The sequence below is a fragment of the Trichoderma breve genome, chromosome 2 (assembly GCF_028502605.1).
Source record: "Trichoderma breve strain T069 chromosome 2, whole genome shotgun sequence".
Classification (NCBI taxonomy): Eukaryota; Fungi; Ascomycota; class Sordariomycetes; order Hypocreales; family Hypocreaceae; genus Trichoderma; species Trichoderma breve.
In genome coordinates, this window is record NC_079233.1 from 1,631,468 (window position 1) to 1,656,600 (window position 25,133).

The following is a 25,133-nucleotide window of genomic DNA, read 5'->3' on the forward strand; positions in this document are numbered from 1 at the left end:
GCTCGGGATGGTCCAATCCATTACGACCACGGTCATCAGGTACATCCCAAGGCCGATTCAGAATCAGCCTAGATATATTAATGGTTCTTTGTACGAATGACCATCGCTTGTAGAGCGTGGTTTTCTGATCTAATTGGTCACATTTCGAGCGGGCTTCTGAATTAACAATGTAACCTAAAAGGCCGTAAATGATGATTGGGTATCCAGCGCCGACTCAATACAGTTTAAAACACAAAGACAAAGTCCTCATTCTCGAGGTCAGTAATGTCCGCAAAAGCCTTTCGTCCTTTAACATCATCCGGCTGCACTCCGTTCTCTTCATCGCCTCCTAGGCGGGTATCTCCGTTTTCTTCAGAAAGTCTTTGAGTTCCTTCTCGCATCGCTTGCTCCAACGCCTCCATGCGCTCTACCTCTTCTGCCGTCTCCAAACTCATGTCTAGAATAACTGCACTCTTTCCTAAAGCCACTCTTCGCTTAGCATGATCGGAATTGAGAAATTTCAGGTAGAGAGACGTAATGCCAACGAATAAAACAACCATGGCGAAGAACACAATGTTTGCTCGTAAGCCTCTTGAATACGACGGAGCTTCATCGGGTGTGAAAAGCAAGGGCCCGACGATATTTCCAGCAGACGAACCAATAAACACCAGTGCCGAAGTACATTTACGTTTGGTATCTCCAGCTGTATTCTGTGCAGACCATGAGTAGAGGAGCGGTGCTGTCAAGCGTTAGTTACGAAGGGCGTGATTACGAGTTCGAAAGAACACTTACTGATGCCTGTGAATGTGGAAAGACAAAAATATCCAGCAAGCAAAATTCCTCTATGCTCAATATCGTGTGGATAGTGCAGCAAAATCGAAAATCCGATGATCGGAGGGATACACAGGAGAGCAATAACTGGCCCCTTGAGCTTCCACTTCATCGATGCGTACGCACTCAAGGAAACGACCAAGACATGCGACAACCCCACTGGAACGTTGAACAATATCGTTCTGTAGGGGTCCGTCACAAACGACTTGATAATGAGAGGTCCAAACGTTGATATACCATTTGAAGGTACCGAGATGCAAAATATCATGATTACCCACAGCCAAGTTTTGGGATCTCGCAAGGTCTCGAAGAAGTGAGCGATTCTCCATTCTCGCGACATGACCCCCATCTGGTTGTTTCGAAGTCGCTCTATAGCAAGGATTTTGTCTTCATCGCTGAGAAACTTTGCTTCAGTAGGAGAATCTGGCATCCAAAAGAACATGGCGCCAGATACCGCAACTGTGACGGCACCAAAGAAAAGAAAAATGATCTTGGACAACGTTAGCGTATGTATGAACAGAGTAAAACTCGAGATGCGATTTGTACCTGATAAGGCTTCATGCTGGACTCTATACTGGCGAGTCCATAAGTGATGAGACTTCCAAACTACACATTCCTTAGTCAGTAGCCAATAAATAATAATCGAAAGCCATAGTCAACTCACCACCCAGGTCAAACCGTTCATGCAATACCAAGACCCAATTCTCATTGTTTGCTCTCTGCGACAAAAGGTTAACTCCACCAGTGACAGATAGGAGGCTTGAAGACAATAGCGCACCTTCGCCTCCACCACATCTGGGTTATAGCAACAAAGGCTGGCCCAACACAAGCTTCAAAAGCACCCAAAAAGAAACGAGCGGCCATGAGTTGTCCAAAGGTATGCGCCCATGTCATTCCGGTCAAGGTGATTCCCCATGCAAGAACCATGGTACTTGTAAATTTTCCGATCGGTAGCTTGACCAAGGCCCATGCCAAGGGCAGCTGCATGATGAGCTGCGCCAAGTAAACAATGCTACCCAGCCACGAGAACTCGTCGCCCACCAAATCCGTGTCGTCGATGAGGCCGAAAATGGACGCATATGACAGTGTAGCCTTGTCGAGGGCCTGTAGAAAGTACACGGATAGCATGAGCGGAAGAAGGGCGAGGTCGATGCGACGAAGGATACGGGCATCGTCGGCCGGAGAAACGGTGATGAGTTCGTCTGGTGAACGGCCAAGTTTGATGAGCATCATGGCCGCCGCATCTCGATGAACCTTGGACTGCGCATCAGATACTTGGGAGGGCTCATCCGGCCTCTCGTCATCGTTTGGGTTCTCGTCATCGTCATCTTGGCTCAAGGGTCGGTATGGATACGACGACGCTGACGCTGATGCTTGCGTTGACGGCAGGGCGAGTTTTACCGCCGTGGAGAAGAGCTTGGAGAGCATGGCGGCGGCAGCGAGTCCTTGGGCATCGAGGATGTCTTTTGATAGCCTTGCCGAGACGAGGCTGAGCCTTGTGTCAAGACAGACCGAGGTATTCAAGGTTGGCAGAGAAATGAACCGTCACGAGGTCCGACGCCGCCGCTGGTGTTGCACCGGAAATGCTCAAGCTTCGATTTTGGGATGTCAGCTTTAGGGGGTCCGATGACGTCTTACTGTCCCGTGCCTGGCACTTTGTCGCTGGATCTAGGCCTCTTTAGGCGCTGGACGGTTGGCTGACAGGGCTCTGGTTTAGCGGCATCGGGTTGTTTTTTCCAGGCCTGCGATGCTACTGCAGATTGCCGCTGATTTTTTGAACATGGATATTTGCATTAAAGTCATTAAATGTCCATGTTTGTACCTCGGCCTGGACATTTTAAGGGGTGTGATGTTAGTTGTTTACCTCTGCTGGCAATTTCGCTTGATAGAAAAGAAAGTGAGCTGATGAGAACATGTGGACAAGATGCTCTTATGCACATCATCTTATCTTAGTAGTGGAATCAGGGGATTGAGACTGGATTTGATGTCATTGAGCTTCCAAGCCGCAACGTTCTAAGGATTCGACCGCAGGATGCATGCACAACATGCACCACATGTACACAACCGGAGCGCACGTAACATTGAGGCTTCATATCAATTCCAAAGTATCACAAGATAAGCATGGCTTGTAACAACAGATGCCGTGTTCCGAAACATGCATCATAAACTGTTCATCCTTTATCTAGACCTGTAGTGACTTTGCAATTGGTGATTTTCCCACCTTGGCATTGGTAGTGGCGTGTACACGTCCGTGTGTGTGCATGCAGGTTAAAATCGGGTTATAGAGTACAAATGCTACTAGATAGATTGGATGGCTTATTATCGATCAGTTGTTTGCTCTTGAATCCCCTAAAATAAATCACATCATGTTTGTGTTGCTCTCATCAGCCAATCTGAGCAGCCCTGCTGCCCTGCTAACCAGGGTTCAAATGTTCATACACTGCACTTGGTAATGAGTCTCAAGCAACGAAGACGAGAAACGTCTATTAACAATAGAGAATAAAATGCTATTTTGGCAATCGGTTCTACATGTATGCAATTATATGGATACGAGTACCCCGTAGTATCAGCGGATAAAAATCCGTATGTGCTACATGAGTGCTCGATTCCAAAGCAGTTCAATGTCCGCCGCTCTTTTGTGGTTTCACTCATCTTACAAGGGTCGACTAACGAACAGTTGCACCGCTTGTAGAGAAAGATAATGGCCAACACAATGATCCAATCCGCTAGTGCATGCGTTCTAGTTTTGTTTGTCCATCAGGTTGCATTACATATCAACGTTCCGTCGGCAAACAGTACGCGCGCAAACAAGACTAGAATCTCAATTCGAGCCTCCCTACATTTGGGGCTGAACACTTTCGAAACCTCTCGCCACGTGACAGAGATGCAAGACATGCAGCAAAATAAAGCTACAAATGAAGAAAAGCCCCTGTAACACACACAAGTTGTCAAGTTCAATTACTATTTCTGTCGAAGAGAGAGAGGAGAAAAAAAGGCTTCTACTCCGTGGAAAAGGACGGCCCGTTGCTGTGGATCACACAGAGACGGCTTGAGCAATTGATCAGACTTCAGTTTGGCCCGTGCTCGTGTCAACTGCCAATACTGGATCTCTTGCCGAACAGCCGAAAAGTGCATTTTAATCGAGCTTGTAAGCGTTGGGCCTTGTCCGCATTTTTCAATGCATTTGTCGATCCTAATTAGACCGTCGTACGTTCAAGTCCTTTCGCCTATTTAGACCCCGGCTGCCAAAACTGGATACTCTCTTTAGTCCAATCCGGCAGTTGCTTTTTATTATTATGTCTTGGCCGTCCACTGCCGACTTATTTATTAAAAATTCACTAACCATCTACCTGGCACCTGGTATTGGCATGCTGGCAACTAGTAGTATATCGGTATTATGGCTTGGCTTTGGATTCTCATCGAGGGGTCGATCGCCCTAATCTTGATCTATACGCTCTACCTGGCCGCGCTGCCAAGGCCGTTACCAGGTATTCCATATAACCATGAGTCCGCCAAGAGACTCTTTGGGGATATTCCTCTTATGAAAAGTGTACGATACCGTCGGCAATGGGTATGGAGTCAGCCTCGGGAACATGGATCGCCGGTTTCTCAAGTCTTTCTGTTTCCGTTCCGCACACCGACAATCATCGTGTCCGACTATCGAGAAGTCATGGACATTTGTTCACGCCGGTCAAAGGAGTTTGACAGAGGAGTAAGGAATAGAGAGTTGCTTGGCGTTGTGACTCCGAATTTCCATTTCGCAATGCCAACTGCGGATCCTCAATTCAAGTTCAACAAGAAACTTGTTCGCGACCTCATGACACCAAAGTTTCTCAACAAGGTTCGTCTCAACTAACAAAATGCTGTATGCGCGCTTCGGGAATTATAGATTAACAGTATGATAGGTCTCAGCGCCTCCCGTATATGAGAAAGCCACTGCTCTTGTTGCTCTGTGGAACCTGAAGGCATTCAAGGCTCATGGCGGCCCTTTTGAGGCAGGAAATGACTTCTACTCAGCGACTCTCGACATGATATGCGGTGTCGCTTTTGGTATGGAAGATACAAAGTCTGCGCTACGACATGAAATTGCTCATGTGCAGTCGACCAATCCCACCTTTTCATCGATGGAGGATGGACCAGTCTATTTCTCTCAAGCTCGAGCCATACCGGAGCTGGAGGCTCTTCTTGACATCCCCAAAATGGTGTCCATAGCTCAAGCGAGTCCGTTTCCCACCTTTTCGCAATTTCTCGCGTTACTCAAACCAAAACATGCACGAGCCCAGTGGAATAGAAGAGCCTTGGTAAAACGACAGATAGCTCGGAGTCTACCGAGACTTACTTCAGCTGGTGCAGAAGGATGCAGGAGCGCACTTGATCAGCTATTATGGCGAGAGATGAATGCTGCCAAGGAGGCTGACCGATTGCCGGATTACTACTCGCCTGCAATTCGAGATGAGGTAAGACATACACATTAGGATCTGTCTGAGTGATGGAGTAATGCTAATGCAGCTTTAAATAGATTCTTGGATATCTCCTCGGTGGTCACGATACCACGGCCGCCAGCCTCTCGTGGTGGGTAAAGTTCATGTCAACCTACCAGTCCGTCCAGGCTCGCCTTCGCGATGCCCTGCGACAGGCTCACTCCGACGCTTACCGCGACTCTCGGTTTCCAACGATGGAAGAGATTTGCGGAACGTCGATACCTTATCTGGACGCCGTCATGGAAGAAGCCCTCCGTTGTGGTTCTGTCGCGACACTCATCGCCCGAACGGCAACTTGCGATACGCAAATCCTCGGGTATCCGATTCCAAAGGGCGCCGATGTCATCTTAACGGTTACCGGCCCGTCCCTGACCGAGCCAGCTTTACCAATTCCCGAGTCGCTGCGTTCTCCAGAGTCACAAGAGTCCAAAGACCGAGTTCCCTGCTGGGAAGACGATGTATCCGAATTCAAGCCGGAGAGGTGGCTCAAGCTGGTCAAGAGTGCTGATGGAAGCGAAGAAGAAGTCTTTGACCCGAATGCAGGCCCAACTCTCATCTTCTCGGCTGGGCCTAGGCAGTGCTTTGGGAAAAGACTGGCATATATGAAGTTACGAACAGTAATGACATTGTTAATATGGAACTTTGAGTTCCAGCTATTAGATGGGCCGTTGAACAGTCCGGACATTCACGAATGTTTTGTAAATCTACCAAAGGACTGTTACGTCAAACTTGCAAAAGTATGAGGGGGATGATGGGTAGACTGGGGTTATCTTTTTTTAATTGCGCCGCCTTTTGTACTACGGCAATTCATACTTCTAGAACATATAATTGCAGGATGTCAAATATGAAATACATTGATTCAAATCAAGAATAAAGTCCAACTATTTTCGCAAAACAGTGCCTGCCGTCTAATTCAAGCTCTAAACCTTTTATCCCCCATCGCCCTTTATAAACACATGAAATCATTCTAGTCCTATGCATGCCATAACATCATGCCACTTGAGCAATCGCCGCAGGTTGAATAGCCATCTGTGCAGCTTCAGCCTGGCGGAGCTCTGCCCACCTGTTTAAAAGACTCAGATAGGCCTGCCATCCGAGGTTGATCATTCCAGCAAAGAGGGCTCGGTATTCCAGAGGCACATAGGAAAGGTTGAATGCCATAACAAAAGGCCATACTTTGCATGAATTGATCCAGCTTGTGAGCAGGGTGTCTCTAACACGCTGAACAGCGCCGTTGATACCCTCGCCGGTGAGAAGGGCTTGCATGCTGAAGAAGTAGACATTCATATAAGTGGCAAAAAGAAGCTGGTTCATGACGATTTTGACTCCCAGAGACGCTGCACGAGATGAGTAATTGAAGTTTTTGGCGAGAAACTGGAACCTATAGACGGAGAGCCGTCAGCATTGATATTCTCCCCAAGTTGCAATGTAATTTTCTCACCATTTATATGCTGGAATGGCAGTACCCGCCCCGATGAAGACGTTTCGCACCGTCCGTACAGGATCGTAGTCATCATCATTCATGCTCTGAGCGACAATGTCGGCGCTGAAGAAGATGAAAATGGTGCTTATGGTCTGAGTCACATAAGGCCTTTTCTTCTGAGATCGTGCATACGCTTGAGCAACACGAGTTACCGGCCCCAGGCGCTGCCATATGGGAATCGGCGCAACAACATTTTGTGCTGATGGTGAGACTGTAGGCAAGCTGCTGCTTGCTGTCTCTGGTGACATTTTGCCCTGTACCTGAGTCTGGGATGAATTTGGTGTAGATGACTGGGCGCGGAACTGGGGTCGCGGGCGATACGCTAACTGGAGCTGACGCCGCAGAATCGAGCGAAAAGGGGTTGATGCCATTTTTCTTTTTTTCTCGTATTTACTTCTCCGGCTGTTTTCCTCTTCCTCCTCTTCGTGAAACAGATATTCTATGGTGTATCACGGTTTTGAAAAGTTTCATTTCCATCCTGTCAGACAGAGTCAGAGCACCAACTATTATCAAATCAAACCCACGCCTTTTTCTCTGCTAGTACATGATAAGGCGTCGGCACCGGCTTTCGGCACAAGTCATTTGTAAGCCGTTTTAGGCAATTCTCGGACCGTGAGGGAATGGCGAGCTGTGGCTGATCGGAAATTGGCCTTTCGGCGATACCGTTTGTTTAGAGAAGGTTGCCAGTTTCTCATTTGTTTCGTATTAACGTTTCACTGTTACAAAACCTAAATCTCCTCCCTTTTGGAAGGTTTTTGATTCCTTCAAACCCCCATCGCCAAGATGCTGCCAACTGTGCCCTCGCTATCATGGACAGTCCGTTGTCGGCTGAGTTATTGCCGACTCGCAAGAAGCCGGAGCATTACGGAGACAAGCCGTACACTATTTTATGCAACTCGACATTATGCCCGGCATAAACACGTACAGAACCACTAAACTAGATTCGCGCGTATCAACGGTACAATGTCAGGAGCTTTCTTTTCCCACTGCAAAAGCTTCTCCCCTCACCGTAAAAGTAGTAACTCCCTAGCGTGGAGCTTACAGCAACGAGCTGCCCATTGTTCAACACGAAGACTCCATTCCAATTTGATTATTACTGATTAGGAAGCTTTTCATCATGAGTGATACCAGTCAGGTTGAGACGGCCCAGTCGACAATCCAGTCGACTGCGCCGTCCATTGACCCGTCTCTCGATGGCAGCGGCGTGTCGAGTGCAAGTGGCGGTACCAGCCCAAGTGGCGGTAACATCAAGATGGACGACCTTTGGGTCGCGTTGCCAAAGCCAGCACAAACTGTCACGTCCGAATCGCTGCCTGATCGCGTGAGGAGGATCAGAGTCGACGTCGAGGAGCTCGAAGTCTTTTACAGCATCTCCGTCTCTCCCGGCCGTCACGAACGGCTGCGCCGCTACTTTTCAGATGAGCTCAAGTCCCTATTCAGTCTCGACTTTGAAGCCCTCAACCAGTCGGACAAGATCGACTTTTTGCTTCTCCGCAACTTCCTCAGGCGCAAGAACCATCAATTGTATGCCCAGAAGGAGGCCAACAAGGAGATCCAACGCTTGATTCCCTTTGCACAGCTCATCACAACGCTGTGCGAAGCTCGCCGAGACGTCGACCCCCTGTCGAATGAGCGGGTCGCCCAGCAACTCGACGACATTGCAAGGCTGGTCAACCAGGTCAAGGACGGCATTGAGAATGACAGAATCAAGATTAGCAAGACGGCTGCTTTCAGAGCTTCCAAGGTGGTCACAGAGCTGCGAGGCCATCTCCAGGAATTCTTCAACTTTTATTCATCGTACGATCCCATGTTCGACTGGTGGGCTACCGCCCCGTGGAAGGAAGCCGACTCTGCAATGTCACAATTCATCCCGCTCATCCAGAACAAGTTGGCGGGAATGCACCAGGGAGAGACTGGCGATATCATCGGCGAGCCTCTTGGCAGAGAGGCCTTGCTGGCTGAGTTGGAGGCCGAGATGATTCCCTACTCGCCCGAAGAGCTCATCACTCTAGCCAAAGAACAATTCCACTACTGTGAGTTGCAGATGAAGGCAGCCTCTGAGGAGCTTGGCTATGGCGACAACTGGAAGAAGGCTCTCGACTCTGTCAAGAAGCACGCCGTCCCTCCCGGCGAGCAAACAAGCTTTGTGAAGAAGCTCGTCCGCGAGGGTGCCGCTTTTGTCAAGGAGCATGATCTAGTTACTGTCCCGCCGTTGGCGGAGGAAGTGTCTCGCATGACCATGATGAGCCCCGAGATGCAAAAGGTCGCACCATTCTTCCTGGGCGGACCTCTCATCATGGTTGCCTACCCAACTGCCGATATGCCCCATGAGCTGAAGAAGATGGTGATGCGCGGCAACAACAGGCACTTTGCCCGCGCAACCGCGTTTCACGAGATGATCCCAGGCCATCGCCTCCAGCTCTACATGAGCGAGCGACACAACAGCCACAGGCAGATCTTCACCACGCCATTCAGCATTGAGGGCTGGGCCATGTACTGGGAGTACGTCTTCTGGGAGCGCGGCGACTTCTTCGAGACGCCCGAAGACCGCATCGGCACCATGTTCTGGCGCATGCACCGCTGCGCCCGCATCATCTTCTCTCTCAAGTTCCATCTCGGACTCATGTCTCCCCAAGAATGCATTGATCTGTTGGTTGAATGGGTTGGCCACGAAAGGTCCACTGCCGAAGGTGAAGTCAGAAGGTCGTTCAACGGCGATTACGGCCCTCTTTACCAGGCCGGTTACATGCTCGGTGCACTGCAGCTGTTTGAGCTGCGCCGGGAAATTTTAGAGAGCAATGCCATGTCTGAGAAGGACTTCAATGACGCGTTCCTCAAGGCCAACTTCATGCCCATCGAACTGTTCCGAGCCCTGGTCCTAGATTTGGAGCTGCATCCGGATTACACGCCCAATTGGAAGTTTAACAAATAAGGGGAACACGCCCTGAACGGGGTTAGTTGACGAGAAGGAAAAGTTGGCATTCATTTTTGGGTTTGGGTTCTCTCGCTGTTTGGGGGGAGCTTGTACCGCGTCTCTCTATGCATTTGCTCTTGACTCCGTTTAGCACGTTTTCACACTACGACACACAGCCTCAGCAAGCCGCATAGCGAACAATGATCTACTGGTTAAGTATTTGCTTTCTTCATAGGTATCTAATGTTATATGATGGATGAAATTTTATGAAAGTTGATGTCTCTACTCTAATATATCCTTCTTAATGCTTGCCAGATTTGTGACATGGACAGCGAGGTATTGACGGTTTGCAAACCGTAGTAACTACCTGCGAGTAGAGCCGATAGAATGAGTGGTGATCAAGTTTCATTAGGTAGATCAAGTTCAACACGTGAAACAAGAGTGAGAAACATTTTTCTCATTAAAAGAATAACTTTAAAGAACATGTAAACGCCAGACATGCATCCCTTGTAAGTTGATATATCGCTGTGCAAACTCATCCGCTTTAAATGTCCACACCATCTTCATTGAGAAACTCCAGACCACTGTCATATCTCCTCCTCAAACCCCTACTCCCTCTCCGCCGCAAGTTTTCCAAGTATCCTCCCGAATGCACAACCGTCCGAAGCGTATCGGGTTCATTACTACCATACCCGTTGCTCGGATCACTGCTAGGCTCACGAAGGAAACTCTGGCTCAATCGCAAGACTCTTTGCAGCTCCTCCTTCATCGAATCCATGGCGTGTTTGGCCTTTCTCCTCTCTTCTTCCATCTGACTCTTCATCTCGCTGTTCTCTATCCGAAGAGCGTGAATGGTATCTTGCGCAAGTTGTAGCGAATCGTTGACTCTGCCAATATCGCATCGCAGCTCGGAGACTCGAGCATCCCGAAGTGCAAGGGCCGTTCTATGCTGTCTGCTCATGGCAGCCGTTTGTCTGGTCAGAGAAACTTCGGTAGCGCTCATTTCTTTGAGAAGCTCTGCGGTTTGAGCGACTGCGTCTTCAATTTTGGCTTCCAGTTCGGCGATGATAGTATCTTTAGCTAAGATTAAATCATCATTCGACTTTCGCCGAGAAGTATGCGTATTCGTAAATTCTCTGTGCTCCTTCTCCATGCGTGCCACGAGCTTTTCAAGCTCTGCGATATCACGAACATAGCCGTCAACCGCGCTTTTGAGTCGGCCATTGCCAGCTTCAAGCTCTCTGACACGGTTGTCTTTCTCGTCGAGCATGCGGTATACCCCCGCGATTTTCTCATTGAGCTCATCCATGACAGAGACTCGTGAGTCAAGTTGTTTGCGTAGGGATTGCTCAATCTCATGGTACTCGCTAATTGACTCGTCATCTTCCTTGGACTTCTTTGTCAACTCTCTCAGACGCATCAACAAAAGATCCAGGACTTGAGCGCCACGAGAAGTGAGCGGCAAGGGAATTTCTCCCGGTGTGAGATACTCTAGCTCGATACGAGCAGCGCGAAAGCCAGCCGCGAGCGATAACACCATTTCGCTAGCATCCTCGCCGGAAAATCCCAACTCGCTAATGGCAGACGTGAGATGCGAAGCTGCTGCTGCCCTCTCGGACATGGTTTGTAGCAGTAACTGGATCTGACTCTCAACAGCCTCAAGGGTAGAAAAGGCTATGCTTCTCTCCGGAGGGCCATCTGATAACGCATCGCCAATGCGCGCACCAAGAGCATGATATGAATCCAAAGTTGCCGTCAATCTGTGCACTTCAAAATGCAATGATGCAATCTCCTCTTCAAGTAACTGCTTATCCGGTTCCGGATAACACAACGGAGTATCGCGAGAGGAGGGTGTTGGTGAAGTAGCCCGAAAGCATGGAGATGCAGGCATGCGTGGACTTGTTGCAGGAGGAGTCATGAACAAGGATCTTCCCCTTGCCGGTGTGCTGGCCTGCAACTGTAACATGGTGCTGTCACCGAAATGATCCTCGTCTCGAGCCGTATCCATTAAATCATCTTTTGAGGCATCACTTGATGACTTCGCCCAGCTATAATACTGAGTCACTCCCTCTTTAACCGAGTTCCTCGAAAGCTCGTCTTTGAGCTCTTCAACTTGCCGTTCTAGGGCCCATACCCTCTCTGTGTCCATGATGACCGTTGCATTCTGTAAGTCATAAATCTCATTGTCTCTGGCCCTGACGTCAGCCTTGAGCTGTGCAATCTGTGCCTGAGCTGCCTGTTCTTTGCGCCGCTTCTCCTGTTCAAATTTGTGAAGTAAATCGCGGAGGCCATTGCGTCGCATCCGACGTTCAACACGACCATCAACTGTCTGATGAAGATTGAGAGCCGTATGCCGGCTCTGTCGCGGGGCTGAGCTGGGACTTCTAATGTGGGCGGCTGACCGTCGACTTTTCGGAGTCGCAAGGTATGTGCGCCGCACCATTGGCGTAAGGCCGCTTGAGAGTATAGAAGAGCCCGGATCAGATAGCCGAACTCCTCTCTTTCTCCTGGGAGTCTCTGGAGGCGTCAAAACACCGGGAGGCACCTCCGATTTTATAGGTGTGCGCGCACAGCATCGTCGGCTGCGGCGTAACGCAATAGGAAGGTCCAGCTCTTCCATATCGGTGAATTGTTAGATGTATTGGTTTCTTTTCTCTTTTTACTTCAAGAAGACCTTTCTTTTTTGAAATAGTACGAGGATATGAATCAAGACGAGCCGTGTGAACGGATGTTAGAGCATATAGATAAGCCCAGCCGAGAATCTTGGCTTCTACCACTAATATTCAAGATATGTAAACAGGCCTATTGTACACACAACACCCACACACGGCCTAAACCGCGTCAGAGACTTGCCCCTCTCCTATCACAGCCTTGGACGCGCATACATGCGTGTAGCCCTTGCATCAACCCATGCTCGACTCGGGCAGCTTTTGTTTACATTTTGCCTGCTGGGGATTAGCGCCCGAATACATCGGACAGCCGGCCCCACCATCTCCGGCAGAGCCTCTCTTCCAATGATTTGGGCATTTATCGAGGGCTGCATGTCTTAGACCATAGATAGCGGCGGCTTTTATTATAAAAATGTAGCGATAGTAGTAGATACTAGAATAAAGAGATAAAGAGATGGAAGCAGCCAATATTCTCTACCTAGTAGTACACAAGCACTGTCGCGTCTTTTTGTAAAGCGCTACTTCTCATCCAGCTATCAACAGACCCCTCGAAGTCAAGGGCGAGCAGAACGTAACCAACGCGTATCTGAGTGTGGGGAGAGTAGTTGGTAGGTATGAGCCAAACAATGGATATCATGTAAGACAATGCTAGCTGATCATCCACTAGTTATAGACCAGCACAAGTGTATTGTTGTTGTTGACACGGCATGCACGTGGGTTTTCTTCTCGCCACAAAGACAAAAACAACCTACTGGAAGCCGAATTTGCAATTATGAAGAAAAATAAATGAAGATCAAGACCATCATTCATCTCTACTAATTAGTCTCAGAAATGGTCATGTTGACAATTCCATCGACCTTCCAAGGCTACCCATCGGCATCCAGTCGAAACACCATAACATTGCTGCCGGTATTCGCATACACCATTTTATGATCTTTTATCGTAAGACTATTGACTCATAACGCCATGGAACTATCCTCTTCAATCTCCGACCCCGTGACGTTCAGTAAAAGTGTTGAAATTGAAGGTATATCAGTCGTCACTTGTGGCACCTTCCGACCTCCCGAGCCGCAAATTGCCAGGGAGTCCAGGTACGACAGTACCAATATAAAAGCCAGAGCAAAATTCGGTAATGATAAGATCAGAGCCGCTGAACTTGCAGTAGGTAATGCAGCAGTGGTTACGTTAATGTAGTCACGGGCGGCGGCGCGCTCAGCTTTGTGGTCAATGATAGGGGAGGGCCGCTCGATATAGTCATCAAATTCGGCCTGTTCTGCAGAGTACTGGTTTTTACAGTAGAGTGTGTTGTCATGGTTATCGCGGACAGTGTTATCGTCTTCGTTGGGTGCGACTTTATCATAAAGATGGACTTTCGTGTCAATGTCACTGCCAGCATCACGCAACTCAGGACTGTGGAGAACACTGTCATGGCGATTGCAAATGGGAGCATCCGTTTCCGATAATACCAAGGCCTCTGGGTAGGTTCTCGGTGCAATTGATAGTACTGCTCCTGAGCGTTATTTGACTGTTGGTCATCCATAGATCGCGTATTAGAGCGCCGAGGAGCGGATGGTGGCATTGGTGCCTCATGCGCAGCAGCAGCCTGTCTGTTTTGCTGCACAAGGTAAGTGATATCAAATAGCGGCATCATGGTGAAATATCTTGGTTGGACTATGATGTCCTTGTAATCGTGAAGGACAAAGTGCATTACTTACAGATGCACCTGGCCGTAAGGAACTCGCATACTTATATACAGATGGAGTGATTCTACAAGGAATTAGTAGCAATATGCAAGGACATCATCCCATCAATTGGCTCTATCATGGAGTCACATTATCACGTCTAACGGTGCATAAACAAGACAACCGGACAAATATAAGAAGCAAATATGAGAAGGTTACCGCAACAAGACCAGATTGCACAGCTGATAATCACGCCTTTGAAAGTGACTGTGATGACGGTCATTAGAAGCTGCTTGCATCCCCAGTGGTGTTGAAAGGGTGAAGGTCATACAGTGACCAGATTGCCATCAATCACATGGGTTTGTCATTCGGTCACTTTGTCAAATAATACCATGGTGATTGTCAAGATTTTTCAGATCTTGGGATTGATGATAGCACCAGACATCAGTGATTCTCGTACATGATACTTGGCGCCATATCTTACAACTGCGCCAACTGGTGCGTGAATGAGGAATTCATGACTTCCATCACAACAATATACAAGTACGTGATTGAGTGTGAAGTGAAGGCGGTCATGGAGATGACTCACAAGATCATGCAGGAGAAGGCAATGAATATGCACTTGGGATTGTCCAGCACGGAGCGTCTTCGGTATGTTTGTCTGAAGGATTCATGTTGATGTGAAATGTCATGTTGAGATTGATCAATGACTAATACGTGCATGTCCATTTGACGCCTTGTCCACTTAAGCTCAGTGGCCAGCGCAGGTACATGTACATCTGCTGCAGGGCTTAGCATGGGTGGGAACATGTACATCCTCGTACCTTTTACAGAGATAAGGCTGCATGCGCAGATAAGTGCCCAAGATTGCCGAACGGCGAGATGGGCATTTACGATCAAGTCGGTATGGATGATTTGATATCCATGGATCCTATGATTAATACGCATGGATGGGCCGTAACGTAACAAATGCCGTCCACGGCCCAAGCTTTCGCTTCCAATTTTAGCTGACCGAGCCACCCAGGACGGGACAATAGCAGGCGGCTAAGGAGCCCTGTAGCGCCTGCTAACGGCCACTAATCGCTTAGCACTGTCCAGCGTCCCTAATGCTCCAGCTGATTCCTCCGGGTTACCACCGATCGGACTGGACCCCATAATACGGCCAAGTTCATACCCGTCTGTCATGCTTCTTTTGCTTCAGACTGATCAAATCCTTTGCTCATTCTGCCTCCTCTGGCTCAGCCCGCCATCCTGAGAAGCCAGAAGATGACGGCGCTTCCAGGTGCCGAATGATCCATTCTCAACCTGCTCACCAAGGCAATGTCGCCATGGCCGTGCCGGCACGCAAAGTAAAGTTCGTCGCGTCAGATCCCGCCCGCGGCGGTTTGCCCGTGAAACGACGACAGGTCCAGCAGGCCTGTCTGTCGTGCAGGCGCAAGAAGGTATCGTGATGCCTGACTCCTGTCACCTTTGCCAGATGCTTAGACTTACGGCTTGCTAACGGCGTTGAAGCGAAAATGCAACCATGCGGAAGATGCCATGGTTGATGACGCTTCCCTCGAAGACCACAAAGGCCTGCTGGAAACGTCACCTTCTCAATCCTCGTGAGGCCTTGCTGTATCACCCCCAAGTTTGCCAAATTTCTAACGCTAGGACAAGACCTGGTACTTCTAGATCATCTCTCACGCCTTCAGTCCGCATGAGGCAGCCTGGCGGAGAGGACGCCGCGACACCGGCCGGCAGAACTGGTCTGAACACTCATCCATCACCTGTCTCACGGCGACCCCTTCCAGGAGCCTTCGGCCATGGCGAAACGCAAGCAAATACACCTGCAGCACAGATTGCGCAGGATATTGCTGCGCGACCGCAGTCGTCACGCTTTGTGGGCGACTTGAACCCAGAGGGCATGTTCATGGAGGCAGCAGTTCCGAGCGTGACCCGTGCCTCATCACAGAAAGGAGACGTGGGCATATGGTTTCCAGCGGCTACTACTGGACAGCCGTCCCAGTTCATCACCTCACGCCCTCCACCTGTCATGGACAGCTTTATGCTCCCGTTTGTACGAGAGCATTGCTTATCCTGTCTGCCCCCTGAAGAGGACTATGCCCGATTGAAAGCAGTGTTTTTGCAGAGAGTTCACCCCATCTTTCCCGTCATCCCCGAGGCTGCCCTCAATGGGCCTACAGACAACCCGTCCAGCATCGTGCTACGACAACTTGCTTGTTTGGCAGCCGGCTCTGATCCCCAGATGACTCCATATTTGCGTCTTAAGAATAAAGGCCCCAGTCCACTGCGGCCCTCCGAATTCTCCAGCGCCTTATCCTCCTCGGTCCGTGCCATTTTGGAGACAAGTATTATTCCCGATAGAGTGGTACACATACAAGCGCTCACCATGCTATCCCTCTATACTCAGCCTACATGCGCTGAAGAATCCGATCTACCGGCTCAGCTTGGGGGTAGAGCAATTCACCACATCCAAACCTTGGGTTTACACCTTCTCCGATATGATGGACCGAATTTTGGTGACTTGGAAAATCTCTTTTGCGCAGTTTGGGCGCTAGACAGAATAAATGCCGCCATGTATGGACGGCCGTGTCTGATCCATGAGAGAGATATTGGGGCGGATCTCGACGCTTGTATCAAGAAACGCCAGCCTGCCTTCCGACTTCTGCTATCCGTGGCACAGTGGTTGGATAAGGTGGTGGAGCTGTATCGCCCTGGCCCTAGTGCGCAAGTGTCTGGCTTTGATAAAGTCGCATACATTGATCTCCCTGTTCTCGAAGCAATGATTGTGGACGCAGACGCCCTGAAAGTCCCAACGTCTCTCATTGGTAAGCTCTTCACAGACGAACTATGTGTGGCTATATTTCTGACCAACTTACTAGCTACCATTGAAACATTTTATCATGCCGTCATAATTCTATCGTGCCGGCTTCCTCGGCCAGGAACAATCATCGCAGCCTCGACATTGCCACCGCCATCTGCCAATGCCCGCCGTTCACTAGCAGCCGAGCGCATCGCGTGCGCAGTACCAAGAGACTGCCTAAGCTCCCTTCCGTTTATTCCCTACGCAGTGTCGCTCGCCCTAAGCGTCGAGTACCGAAAGATGAGGCACAGCCGATTGCCAATGTTTCGCACGCGGGCAATGAACGCCTTTAAAAGAAACTGTGATCTCCTTCGGTCTTATAGCGAACATTACTGGAGCGCCCGAGTCGTCGGTGGGCTTGGAGAGGGCGTCCTAAGAGAAATGGAGCGAGCAGCCAACACGCTGGCTAAGGAGCTCAGTCCTCAGCCAGCTGAGATACCGCCAAAGCCTGTAGTGGATGATCAAGATGCACCAGCCACTCAAGATCTGGGTCCTACACCATCGGGGGACCCCGTGACCATGAATTCTAACCTGGGTTTTGAGAATGTCATTGACTTTTCCGTCATTGACGCGATTTCAGGCCAGGATGTGTTTGGGCATATCGATCCCAACTTTAACCTGGATGCCGTGGAAGATGCCCTGGAAGCAAATCTCGATATTGGTCTTCCGCCTAATTGGGGAGACTGGGGCCAGTTTGCAGCATGAGGATGGTTGTGATAGGATTAGATCGAATGCGCATAGCTTTTATACGTAACCGCTTTTGTATTTAGAGAAGCGCAGGTATCGATTTTGGCTGATAGATACCAGGCGATTTCAGCCGCTATATGACTGGACAGACCATTCTCATGGCTGACTTGGGATAACATTACCAACTGGTCTATACCACATAGTTTGAGTGTTAGATAACGGATGCTTATATACGTAGCACTATTCAAAGGACAATGTATGCATTTTATCAAGAGCACTTAGTAAAAAGCATACCAAAAAAGAAAAGAAAAGAAAAAGAAAGGGAAATTATGTGCAGAACAAGAGTGATGTTATAACGATGTAGCAAAAAATGAATCTCCGATACTGGGAATCGAACCCAGGGCTGCTCGGCACTCGAAGGATGAGAGCGAGCGATGTTAGCCACTACACCATATCGGATGGATGCTTGTTGTTGAAAGCGGCTGTGCTATTGGCCACTATAGAGCTAGACAAAGAGCCTATGCCCATCATGGAGAAGAGATTCGATTTCGCAGCATTCTACAGGCAAGGCATTATTAGTGATCACTTAAGGGAGAGATCTATGGATATGTAAAAGATGTGTGCCTTTTATTCAGGGTATCAAAATCATGACTCATATCAACATTGACATATTCTGCTCGTCTTGTCATCGCTGAAGCTTGTATAATGCGGACATGTTCCACGCAGTGTGTGATGTTTGGGTATATACAGCAACAAGTACCAATATTTCCACCCTTCTCTTCTTGTATCTTCCAAGGTGAGATGCACACAATGATGTGGCATCGTGCTAGCCCGGTGATGTTATGTACACCTCAAGAGAAGGGTTAACTATGCCCATTACCATCAAGTGCGCTTGATGCTCGGAGTGGCGAGGGTCGATGTGCGGCGTTTCGTTTCGGTGTTCGCCCGACAATGTGCGGTTGCGAGGTATTCGGCGTAGCTGTCCTCTCACAGCTAAAGGCCAACGGCTTCTTCATCTGTACCGGTATTTCATCGCAGTCGTGACGGGCGTAAATTGGGATTTCGCTTCGAGCTCGAGGTGAGGATCGCTTCACTTCGTAGGCGGCTTGGTGGTGATGTCGGTTGGTTTGCCACGAGCCTGATTCTTCAGCTCGCCGATGAAATGTTTGAAAAATCCATCCGCTCGGCCTCCCGGATTCGGATCCGCTATAGACAGTTCTCGTCAGCCTGGTCTCTACTCTCGTGCTACAAAACTCGCCATCGTACCTGTAGCTTCTCCCGGCGCTAGCGGCTCGTGCGGATTTCGGCCATGCTGCTTCTCGTTGATTGCGCGGTGGATGCGGCCAACAGCTCTATGAAAACCCGGCTGGCGGAGGATCTGGAGCTGTGCGTGAGCGATAGTCGAGAGAGGAGTCGTGCGCCAGTCCAAGAGCACTTACAGTGTCGATGATTCGATCCTCAAAAGCCTGGATGAGCCGAAGCGCGAACAAGTACGGCGACATTGTGTTTTCCTGCTGATGTTGCCGGAGGAGGAAGTTCGTGGCTCTTGTTGGTGGCGGGAGGAATTGAGAGGAGGTTTGGCTTAATAATAGTTGGAGAGGTACCTTTACTGGTGTAGAGATTTGTCGCGACGGCGATGCTGAGGTAAAGCTGCATGTACGTACCTTGCTGACAGACGGGCGGAGGATTTTATCAACCTCACTTTTAAATTATACACAAATACACGTATTACGGCTGCAATATCAAGCAAGGACAATTGTGCTTCTTCTTATGGAAAAAGATAAGTTGTGATTTAATTCACTTTTTCTGCTCATACATTGCCGTCTCCTTCTTTTGCAAAGGAGGATCCATAGGGTATTGGTTTAACAGCGCTCATTGAATAAAACATAGAACTTTTTTCAGCTCATTTCAACGAGTCCAGTTTGTCGTTACTCCTCCCTCCATCAATTTCTGATATCCATTCTCCTTTTTTCCTTTTCTCTTCTTCTTTTACTGCTTAAGGTATTGGCCAATGAAGGACTCAAGGTAGGCCTGCTTGCCCAGGGGAACACCCTCCTTGCGCATAATGTTGTAAGCGGTGGAGAGGTGAAAGAAGAGGTTGGGCAAAACATAGCCGTTGAGGTAGCTGGAGCCGGGCATTTCGAAAGTTCCAGCAGAGCCCATTCCAAGGGTGACGATCTCGTTCTGGCGCTGGTTGATGACGTCCTTGTCGGCAGTGGCGAGTATCTCCTCAGCCTTGGCGATGCGGGCGTAGCAGTCGGCAAAGGTCTCAACCTCGCCCTCCCAGGTGTGAGGCTCGGCGCCGGTCAGACGGGCGACGATCTTGGTTGAGGTGTCGGTGACCATCTTGACCTGGAAGACGAGTGGCAGCATGTCGGGGTGGATGCGAGCGGCGAGGAGAGTGGCGGCATTGGGCGAGGCCTCGCCCAGCTTGAGGATGTTGGTGAGAGACTTGAGGGCGCTCTTGGCCAGGGGAATGGAGGCGTCGTAGAGAGAGTAGCTCATCTTGAATGATTAGGACTTGGTTTGATTGGTAGGACTAAGTTGGTTTGGAAGAGAGAGGATGTGGGATATGATGAGGCAATTGGCAACTTGAATCTCGCAATCCGGAGAGGGAGTGGCCTGGGGTATATATATCAATATTATTGAACCTTGGTCGTTTACTCCGAGCGTATTCAACTTAGACTATACACTATGCCGCACATCAATTCGGGAATATAACGTACAACGTTAATGTCCCTCTCCTGAATTAGCAGGTGGTCTCCGCCTATCCTTCAGTCGAACTAACTACAAACCGCTACTACCCTGATCTGAGACTCACGATAGTCTGTCACCGTCTCGCTCGAATTCCGCATTCCGCCTCCGTCTCCTCTCGCTCCGCTTCTCTCGCAACTGCGGCTTGACTCAATGGGTCCCCGTACGAGTATCCACGAGCCACTGACCCCCCTCCCTCTCCTCTTCCAACTCCCCACAGACGGATATCCGAGGGGATCCTCCTAGGTTGCTAGGGATCCTCCATTAGCTGTTGGCCAGAATTGAGGCTGAAAGGCCCGCAACGCAACACGACGCTGGATTACTAATTAGAATCGCATCGAAGCCACTCCCGCGTTCAGTCCAGCCAGAGAGCGGTCAAATCAAAGCGGCGTGTCATTGTCAATCCCTCATGTCACAGGGGAGGGCATGTCTCAGCCGTTGTGGATCACTGGTGAGCTGTTGTTGTGCATTGTGTGAATACTCGTACATACAGTAGTGCCAGTTCATGCTCACTTGACCGGGATTATGAGGTTTCACGGCAGGCCGAGCCAGTGCGAGCGAGGCCGACGGCCCGAAGGGGGGCAGCTTTTACAAGAATCTGGCCATCTGCATCTACTCTGCACTCCCCCAACACAAGCACATACGACAAGGGACAAGGGATGAGGGCCAATTGAGTGACCCATGACTCTGTCTCTCCGCACCGGCTCGTCGTTTCTCGTCTCTTTTTCCTTTTTTTTTCTTCCCTTGTTTCCTTTTCCCAAAGTGGACAACGGTGCGCTGGACCATGGCAGAATAGCTCTCGGCACTCGGCCATCCAGTCAGCACCGTATTACCACCTCGCGGCTAGATATATGCAATCTCCATCTCCATGATCAATTGAATGACAAATAGATCCGCGCAAAAGTAGAAAGTGCAACGCTCAAAGGACTTTGCATTGACCAACACGGTTCCCTGTCTGTCTACCTGCAGAAGGATTCGATCGAAAGAATCCTCTCGTGTCACACAAAGCTGAAGGATTCAAGATTTTGATTACAACGCAGCTGAGACATCAGCAAACAATGACGACTTTTACTCAGCCAACATTTCAGCTTAGAAATTGAAAGACAAAAAAATGCGAGACGAAACCCTCGAACGGGATTCAGGAGTATCTCATCACCGTCCGCGCTGACATGGTGTCGAGCGATCCAACACAGCACAAGACTGCACAGCACTGCACAGTGTTGCTTCCATATCCTGCCTCTCCTGTTTCGCTTTTTCTTTCATTTGTATTACTGATCAATAAGCCGGACATCAGATCAAGCAGAAACTAGATCTTGCTAGTTCACGACGCTACGCCGCTCGATGCGAGACACGCTTCATATTACAAATGCTTCCCGGATAGTGTACAGTCCAGTCTCATCCTCCACTCGCCTTCGCTTTCAAACATCATTGCCAACCAATGCCATGGGACCAAAAGGAAGCCACTTGCGCACACAGCAAATCCAATCCTCACGCCAATCCAAAAAAGTTACATGAAAATTAAACTCTCTCTCTCAAATCAGCCCCAAAGTCGCGTTAAACCTGTCCACCACCTCTCTCGCTCCAGGCAGGGCCGAAGGACTCGCAACCAGCTTATCCAAGCCCATTGCCCGTCGGCCCTCGGGATTGACCCATCGCCGCACCATGTCCTCTGTCGGGCGGCCGATGTGTTTTGATTCACCATCGCCGCCTGGGAAGTCGGGTCCTGGTGTGCCATCCAGGAAGGCCTGGCGCTGTCTGACGAGGTATTGTGCGTTGAGCTCTGTGACCGGGCATACGGGAATGTAGAGAACGCTCGAATCGGATTGTCCCTTGTGAACTTTGTCGACGGCATGGATGGCTAAAAGTTGTATTAGTATTTGTGTCCGAAGCCTGATGTTAAAGAACGTGAAAGAGGAAAAGAAAGACTTACTGTCACAATGCCATGCCACAAAGGCCCCGGGTTTGATCTCGGGTACATGTGTCATGGTCCTTGAAAGCTCCAAGTGAGGATGGAGCTCATCATTGAGCTCTTGTCCATGTCCTGGATGTGCGCCTTGAAGGTCGCTGGTCATATCAGCATCGCCAGTGAATGTCCAGTTCTTCTCGTCCAAGAAGGCATCCCCCTTCTTGGTGGCGTCAAGGGGTGTAAAGAATGGCCTCAGAAGCGTGTACGCAGTCGACAGCATCAAAGGATATGTCAACAGAGTACCTTCTTCAGGTGCTACTTGGCTCATAGAGACCCAGCCTTGCCATGCCCTAAAAGCACTGCATGCTCCTAGGCCGTTGTGAAGGTCGTTGACGGCATCGATTCTGCCGGAAGCATCCCAGGCATCATACTTTTCCCATCTGCCTTCAAACACTCTATCGTATACATGGCCACGTCCGTACCCGTCCTTTTCCCAGCGCTCGACGCTGCCGCCGTCGATGTGAGGGCCGAGTGCAAAGGCTGCATCGCCGGGCTGGCGAATGCGAAGCCTGTCAGCATAGGATAGGGGGATGTCGAGGGATATCTGGGCACTCGGCGATGAAGTGTGCCAAAAGTCTGCCATGAGATGCTTTTGTACTTTAAGCATAGATGGGTGTGATCGAGCTTGAATCTGTGGCTCAGACCAGTATAGCTCATACACCTGTGGATCGTGAGCTGGGAAAGCTGCCCTTGACCATTAGCTTTCACGTCTTATCCCCTTCAACAACTAATACGATATATATGAGTGAGAGAGAGAGAGAGAGAGAAACCTTACCTCTTGTGTGTGGGTTTTGCTGGACATATTCTTCCACGCGGGCCTTGTATTCCCGCGCCTCGCCCTCGGGGATTACACCATGTACGACCACCACCCCCCTCTTCTTGATCTCCTCCTTGACTTTATTATCCAGCCCGTAGTTTAAGTCAGAAAACTCTACTTGGGGAATAACTGCAGGGCCTTTTTGCGCAATAACCTCGTTTTCCCTCCGCAGCGTCCGCAGCAATCTCGTCCAGCTCGCCGCAATCTCCTTCTCACGACCCCTGACGAGCTCCAACTTGAGCTGTCTGAAGCGGTCCGGCAGCGGCGCCTGCTCCACGCCCGACAGCGAGACAAAAGAGTCCGAAATATCCCCTGTCCTCTTTGGAGCCGGTTTTGGCGTCTGCACCGTCGCGAGGCAGCGGTGCAGACGGGGCAGGACGGGAGAGGCCTTGATGAAGCTTGAGCGCAGCATCTTGATAGGGGACTTTTTTTTCTCGTACACCACGAAAGACTAGGGTCGCAACAAAAGCTTTTCAGCACAGAAAATGATGGAATCACTCAACCTGAGCCAAGATGAACCAACAAACGACTACCGACAAAGCAAGATTGTCATCATACTATTTATATTGATGGGCTAAAGGCGTCGGTGTTGCTGTTTTGGGGTGGTCCGCGCCCCGCCTCAGCCACGTAAACTCTATCTTCCCCGACGCTACACGATACCAAACAGCAAACTGGATCCTTTTTTTCTATTTGCTGTGGCCTGATCGAGATTGTAGTCGAGGGCGGAATGGCGGTGGTGCTGTCTTGGGGCGGGCTGAGACATGGTTGGATTGCGTCTAAGACGCGAAAGATGGGGGTGGTGAGGAGGCCCGTCGTTTCCGCTTACAAAAAACTTGAAGAAGAAAAAAGTAACGTATTCTCCATCTAATCCAACCCGTTTAGCTAGAAAGAATCAATCCATTAGCTTCTTGCACTATATCACCAATTCTGGAACGTTACAAAGTCATTGCCATCGCTGGCCAATGTCAAGTTATGACCGAGTGTTTTCGTCCCCCCCTTTTTTTCTTCCTCGTCTGCCGTACCCAGCAGCCGTGTAACGAAAAAGCAAAAACTCCATCCTTCCAGCCGACACGGATTTCCAATTCGAAACATGATCACATGAGTTCTTCTGAAATTGGTGCGTATACCCGAATTTATTTATTAAAAATCGTTTTCGAAGGGGGGAGGGGAAGGACCTTTGTAAAAAATGACGAGCTGCCGACTTCTCCATGGCGTCATCTGTGTTAAAGACGAAGATTCCCGGGCCTCGTGGTGTTTCTAGCATAGTCATCCGGTCACATGGACAGCGAGCTACGTGATATAGCCTAAAAGAATGCTTCTTTGACGTTCCATTGTGTCGTTGCATGATGAGATTTTAGAAAGTTCGGTGCAGGCGAGAGCTGCAATGGCCGCTTTCAGGCAAGAATGAAACGTCTCCAAAAAAGGGAACTTGTTGTCGACGGGCGCCCTGTTGTGGATTTGACTGACACGAGATGTCTTGCTTCCTCATCTCCGAGATATCGTGAAGTCTTCAAGTCAAACATTGGGAGGAGCGGGAGAGAGCAGGGCTCTTATACATCTAAAACTCCGTTATAAAACTCCGTAAATACATCCCGGCATTTTTTTTCAACTCATTTTTTTCTCTAAACATCATATACCATGAGTCCAAAAAAAAGCTTACCAAGAACCTTCTTATATTGGGCATGTTCCAACCCTAAGAGCCTCAACCCTCGACTACTATCCCTCTCATGCCACATCGCCAAACTAAATAGCACTCCCATAATTACTCGACGGGAAATTAGCCATTACCCTGACGACAATAATTCGCCGGCATGTCTATTTTAGGCAAATCCGCTCCCCACACTCCAGCCACGACCAACTTACTCCAATCCGCATCCCGCCGGTGCTCCCACCCCCTCATCAGCCACACCATCCTCCTCCGCTTGGGTTCTCCAAAAAGATTATAGCCTAATAGAGCCTAATAGCTCTCTCTCTTCTCGTCTGATGTTATGTTTCTCATTCTCG

General features: G+C 49.5%; 10 protein-coding genes across 10 annotated transcripts; 3 read left to right on the plus strand and 7 right to left on the minus strand.

The window, feature by feature from the left end:
* Positions 1 to 224: 224 nt before the first annotated feature.
* Positions 225 to 2,238, minus strand: T069G_02737 (major facilitator superfamily domain-containing protein; the record flags this gene model as incomplete). Its single annotated transcript, XM_056169947.1, has 6 exons — positions 225 to 718; positions 772 to 916; positions 971 to 1,300; positions 1,357 to 1,416; positions 1,475 to 1,529; positions 1,589 to 2,238. 6 exons carry the CDS (start codon positions 2,236 to 2,238, stop codon positions 225 to 227), a joined length of 1,734 nt encoding a protein of 577 aa, XP_056030839.1.
* A 2,335-nt stretch (positions 2,239 to 4,573) lies between these two features.
* T069G_02738 (cytochrome p450 domain-containing protein) lies at positions 4,574 to 6,034 on the plus strand (the record flags this gene model as incomplete). Its single annotated transcript, XM_056169948.1, has 3 exons — positions 4,574 to 4,651; positions 4,716 to 5,267; positions 5,330 to 6,034. The coding sequence occupies 3 exons, from the start codon at positions 4,574 to 4,576 to the stop codon at positions 6,032 to 6,034; spliced, it is 1,335 nt and encodes a 444-aa protein (XP_056030840.1).
* A 247-nt stretch (positions 6,035 to 6,281) lies between these two features.
* On the minus strand, positions 6,282 to 7,022 carry T069G_02739 (mpv17 / PMP22 family domain-containing protein; the record flags this gene model as incomplete). Its single annotated transcript, XM_056169949.1, has 2 exons — positions 6,282 to 6,672; positions 6,733 to 7,022. The coding sequence occupies 2 exons, from the start codon at positions 7,020 to 7,022 to the stop codon at positions 6,282 to 6,284; spliced, it is 681 nt and encodes a 226-aa protein (XP_056030841.1).
* An 869-nt stretch (positions 7,023 to 7,891) lies between these two features.
* T069G_02740 (uncharacterized protein) lies at positions 7,892 to 9,706 on the plus strand (the record flags this gene model as incomplete). The annotated part of the gene is made up of 1 exon (XM_056169950.1): positions 7,892 to 9,706. One exon carries the CDS (start codon positions 7,892 to 7,894, stop codon positions 9,704 to 9,706), a length of 1,815 nt encoding a protein of 604 aa, XP_056030842.1.
* Positions 9,707 to 10,232: 526 nt separating this feature from the next.
* T069G_02741 (uncharacterized protein) lies at positions 10,233 to 12,308 on the minus strand (the record flags this gene model as incomplete). Its single annotated transcript, XM_056169951.1, has 1 exon — positions 10,233 to 12,308. One exon carries the CDS (start codon positions 12,306 to 12,308, stop codon positions 10,233 to 10,235), a length of 2,076 nt encoding a protein of 691 aa, XP_056030843.1.
* Positions 12,309 to 13,313: 1,005 nt separating this feature from the next.
* T069G_02742 (uncharacterized protein) lies at positions 13,314 to 14,008 on the minus strand (the record flags this gene model as incomplete). The annotated part of the gene is made up of 2 exons (XM_056169952.1): positions 13,314 to 13,767; positions 13,824 to 14,008. 2 exons carry the CDS (start codon positions 14,006 to 14,008, stop codon positions 13,314 to 13,316), a joined length of 639 nt encoding a protein of 212 aa, XP_056030844.1.
* Positions 14,009 to 15,367: 1,359 nt separating this feature from the next.
* Positions 15,368 to 17,610, plus strand: T069G_02743 (fungal specific transcription factor domain-containing protein; the record flags this gene model as incomplete). The annotated part of the gene is made up of 4 exons (XM_056169953.1): positions 15,368 to 15,481; positions 15,552 to 15,643; positions 15,714 to 16,870; positions 16,925 to 17,610. 4 exons carry the CDS (start codon positions 15,368 to 15,370, stop codon positions 17,608 to 17,610), a joined length of 2,049 nt encoding a protein of 682 aa, XP_056030845.1.
* Positions 17,611 to 18,682: 1,072 nt separating this feature from the next.
* Positions 18,683 to 19,094, minus strand: T069G_02744 (MIOREX complex component 7 domain-containing protein; the record flags this gene model as incomplete). Its single annotated transcript, XM_056169954.1, has 3 exons — positions 18,683 to 18,798; positions 18,859 to 18,976; positions 19,032 to 19,094. 3 exons carry the CDS (start codon positions 19,092 to 19,094, stop codon positions 18,683 to 18,685), a joined length of 297 nt encoding a protein of 98 aa, XP_056030846.1.
* Positions 19,095 to 19,581: 487 nt separating this feature from the next.
* On the minus strand, positions 19,582 to 20,097 carry T069G_02745 (uncharacterized protein; the record flags this gene model as incomplete). The annotated part of the gene is made up of 1 exon (XM_056169955.1): positions 19,582 to 20,097. The coding sequence occupies one exon, from the start codon at positions 20,095 to 20,097 to the stop codon at positions 19,582 to 19,584; it is 516 nt and encodes a 171-aa protein (XP_056030847.1).
* A 1,781-nt stretch (positions 20,098 to 21,878) lies between these two features.
* Positions 21,879 to 23,541, minus strand: T069G_02746 (uncharacterized protein; the record flags this gene model as incomplete). The annotated part of the gene is made up of 3 exons (XM_056169956.1): positions 21,879 to 22,204; positions 22,277 to 22,996; positions 23,088 to 23,541. The coding sequence occupies 3 exons, from the start codon at positions 23,539 to 23,541 to the stop codon at positions 21,879 to 21,881; spliced, it is 1,500 nt and encodes a 499-aa protein (XP_056030848.1).
* Positions 23,542 to 25,133: the final 1,592 nt, after the last annotated feature.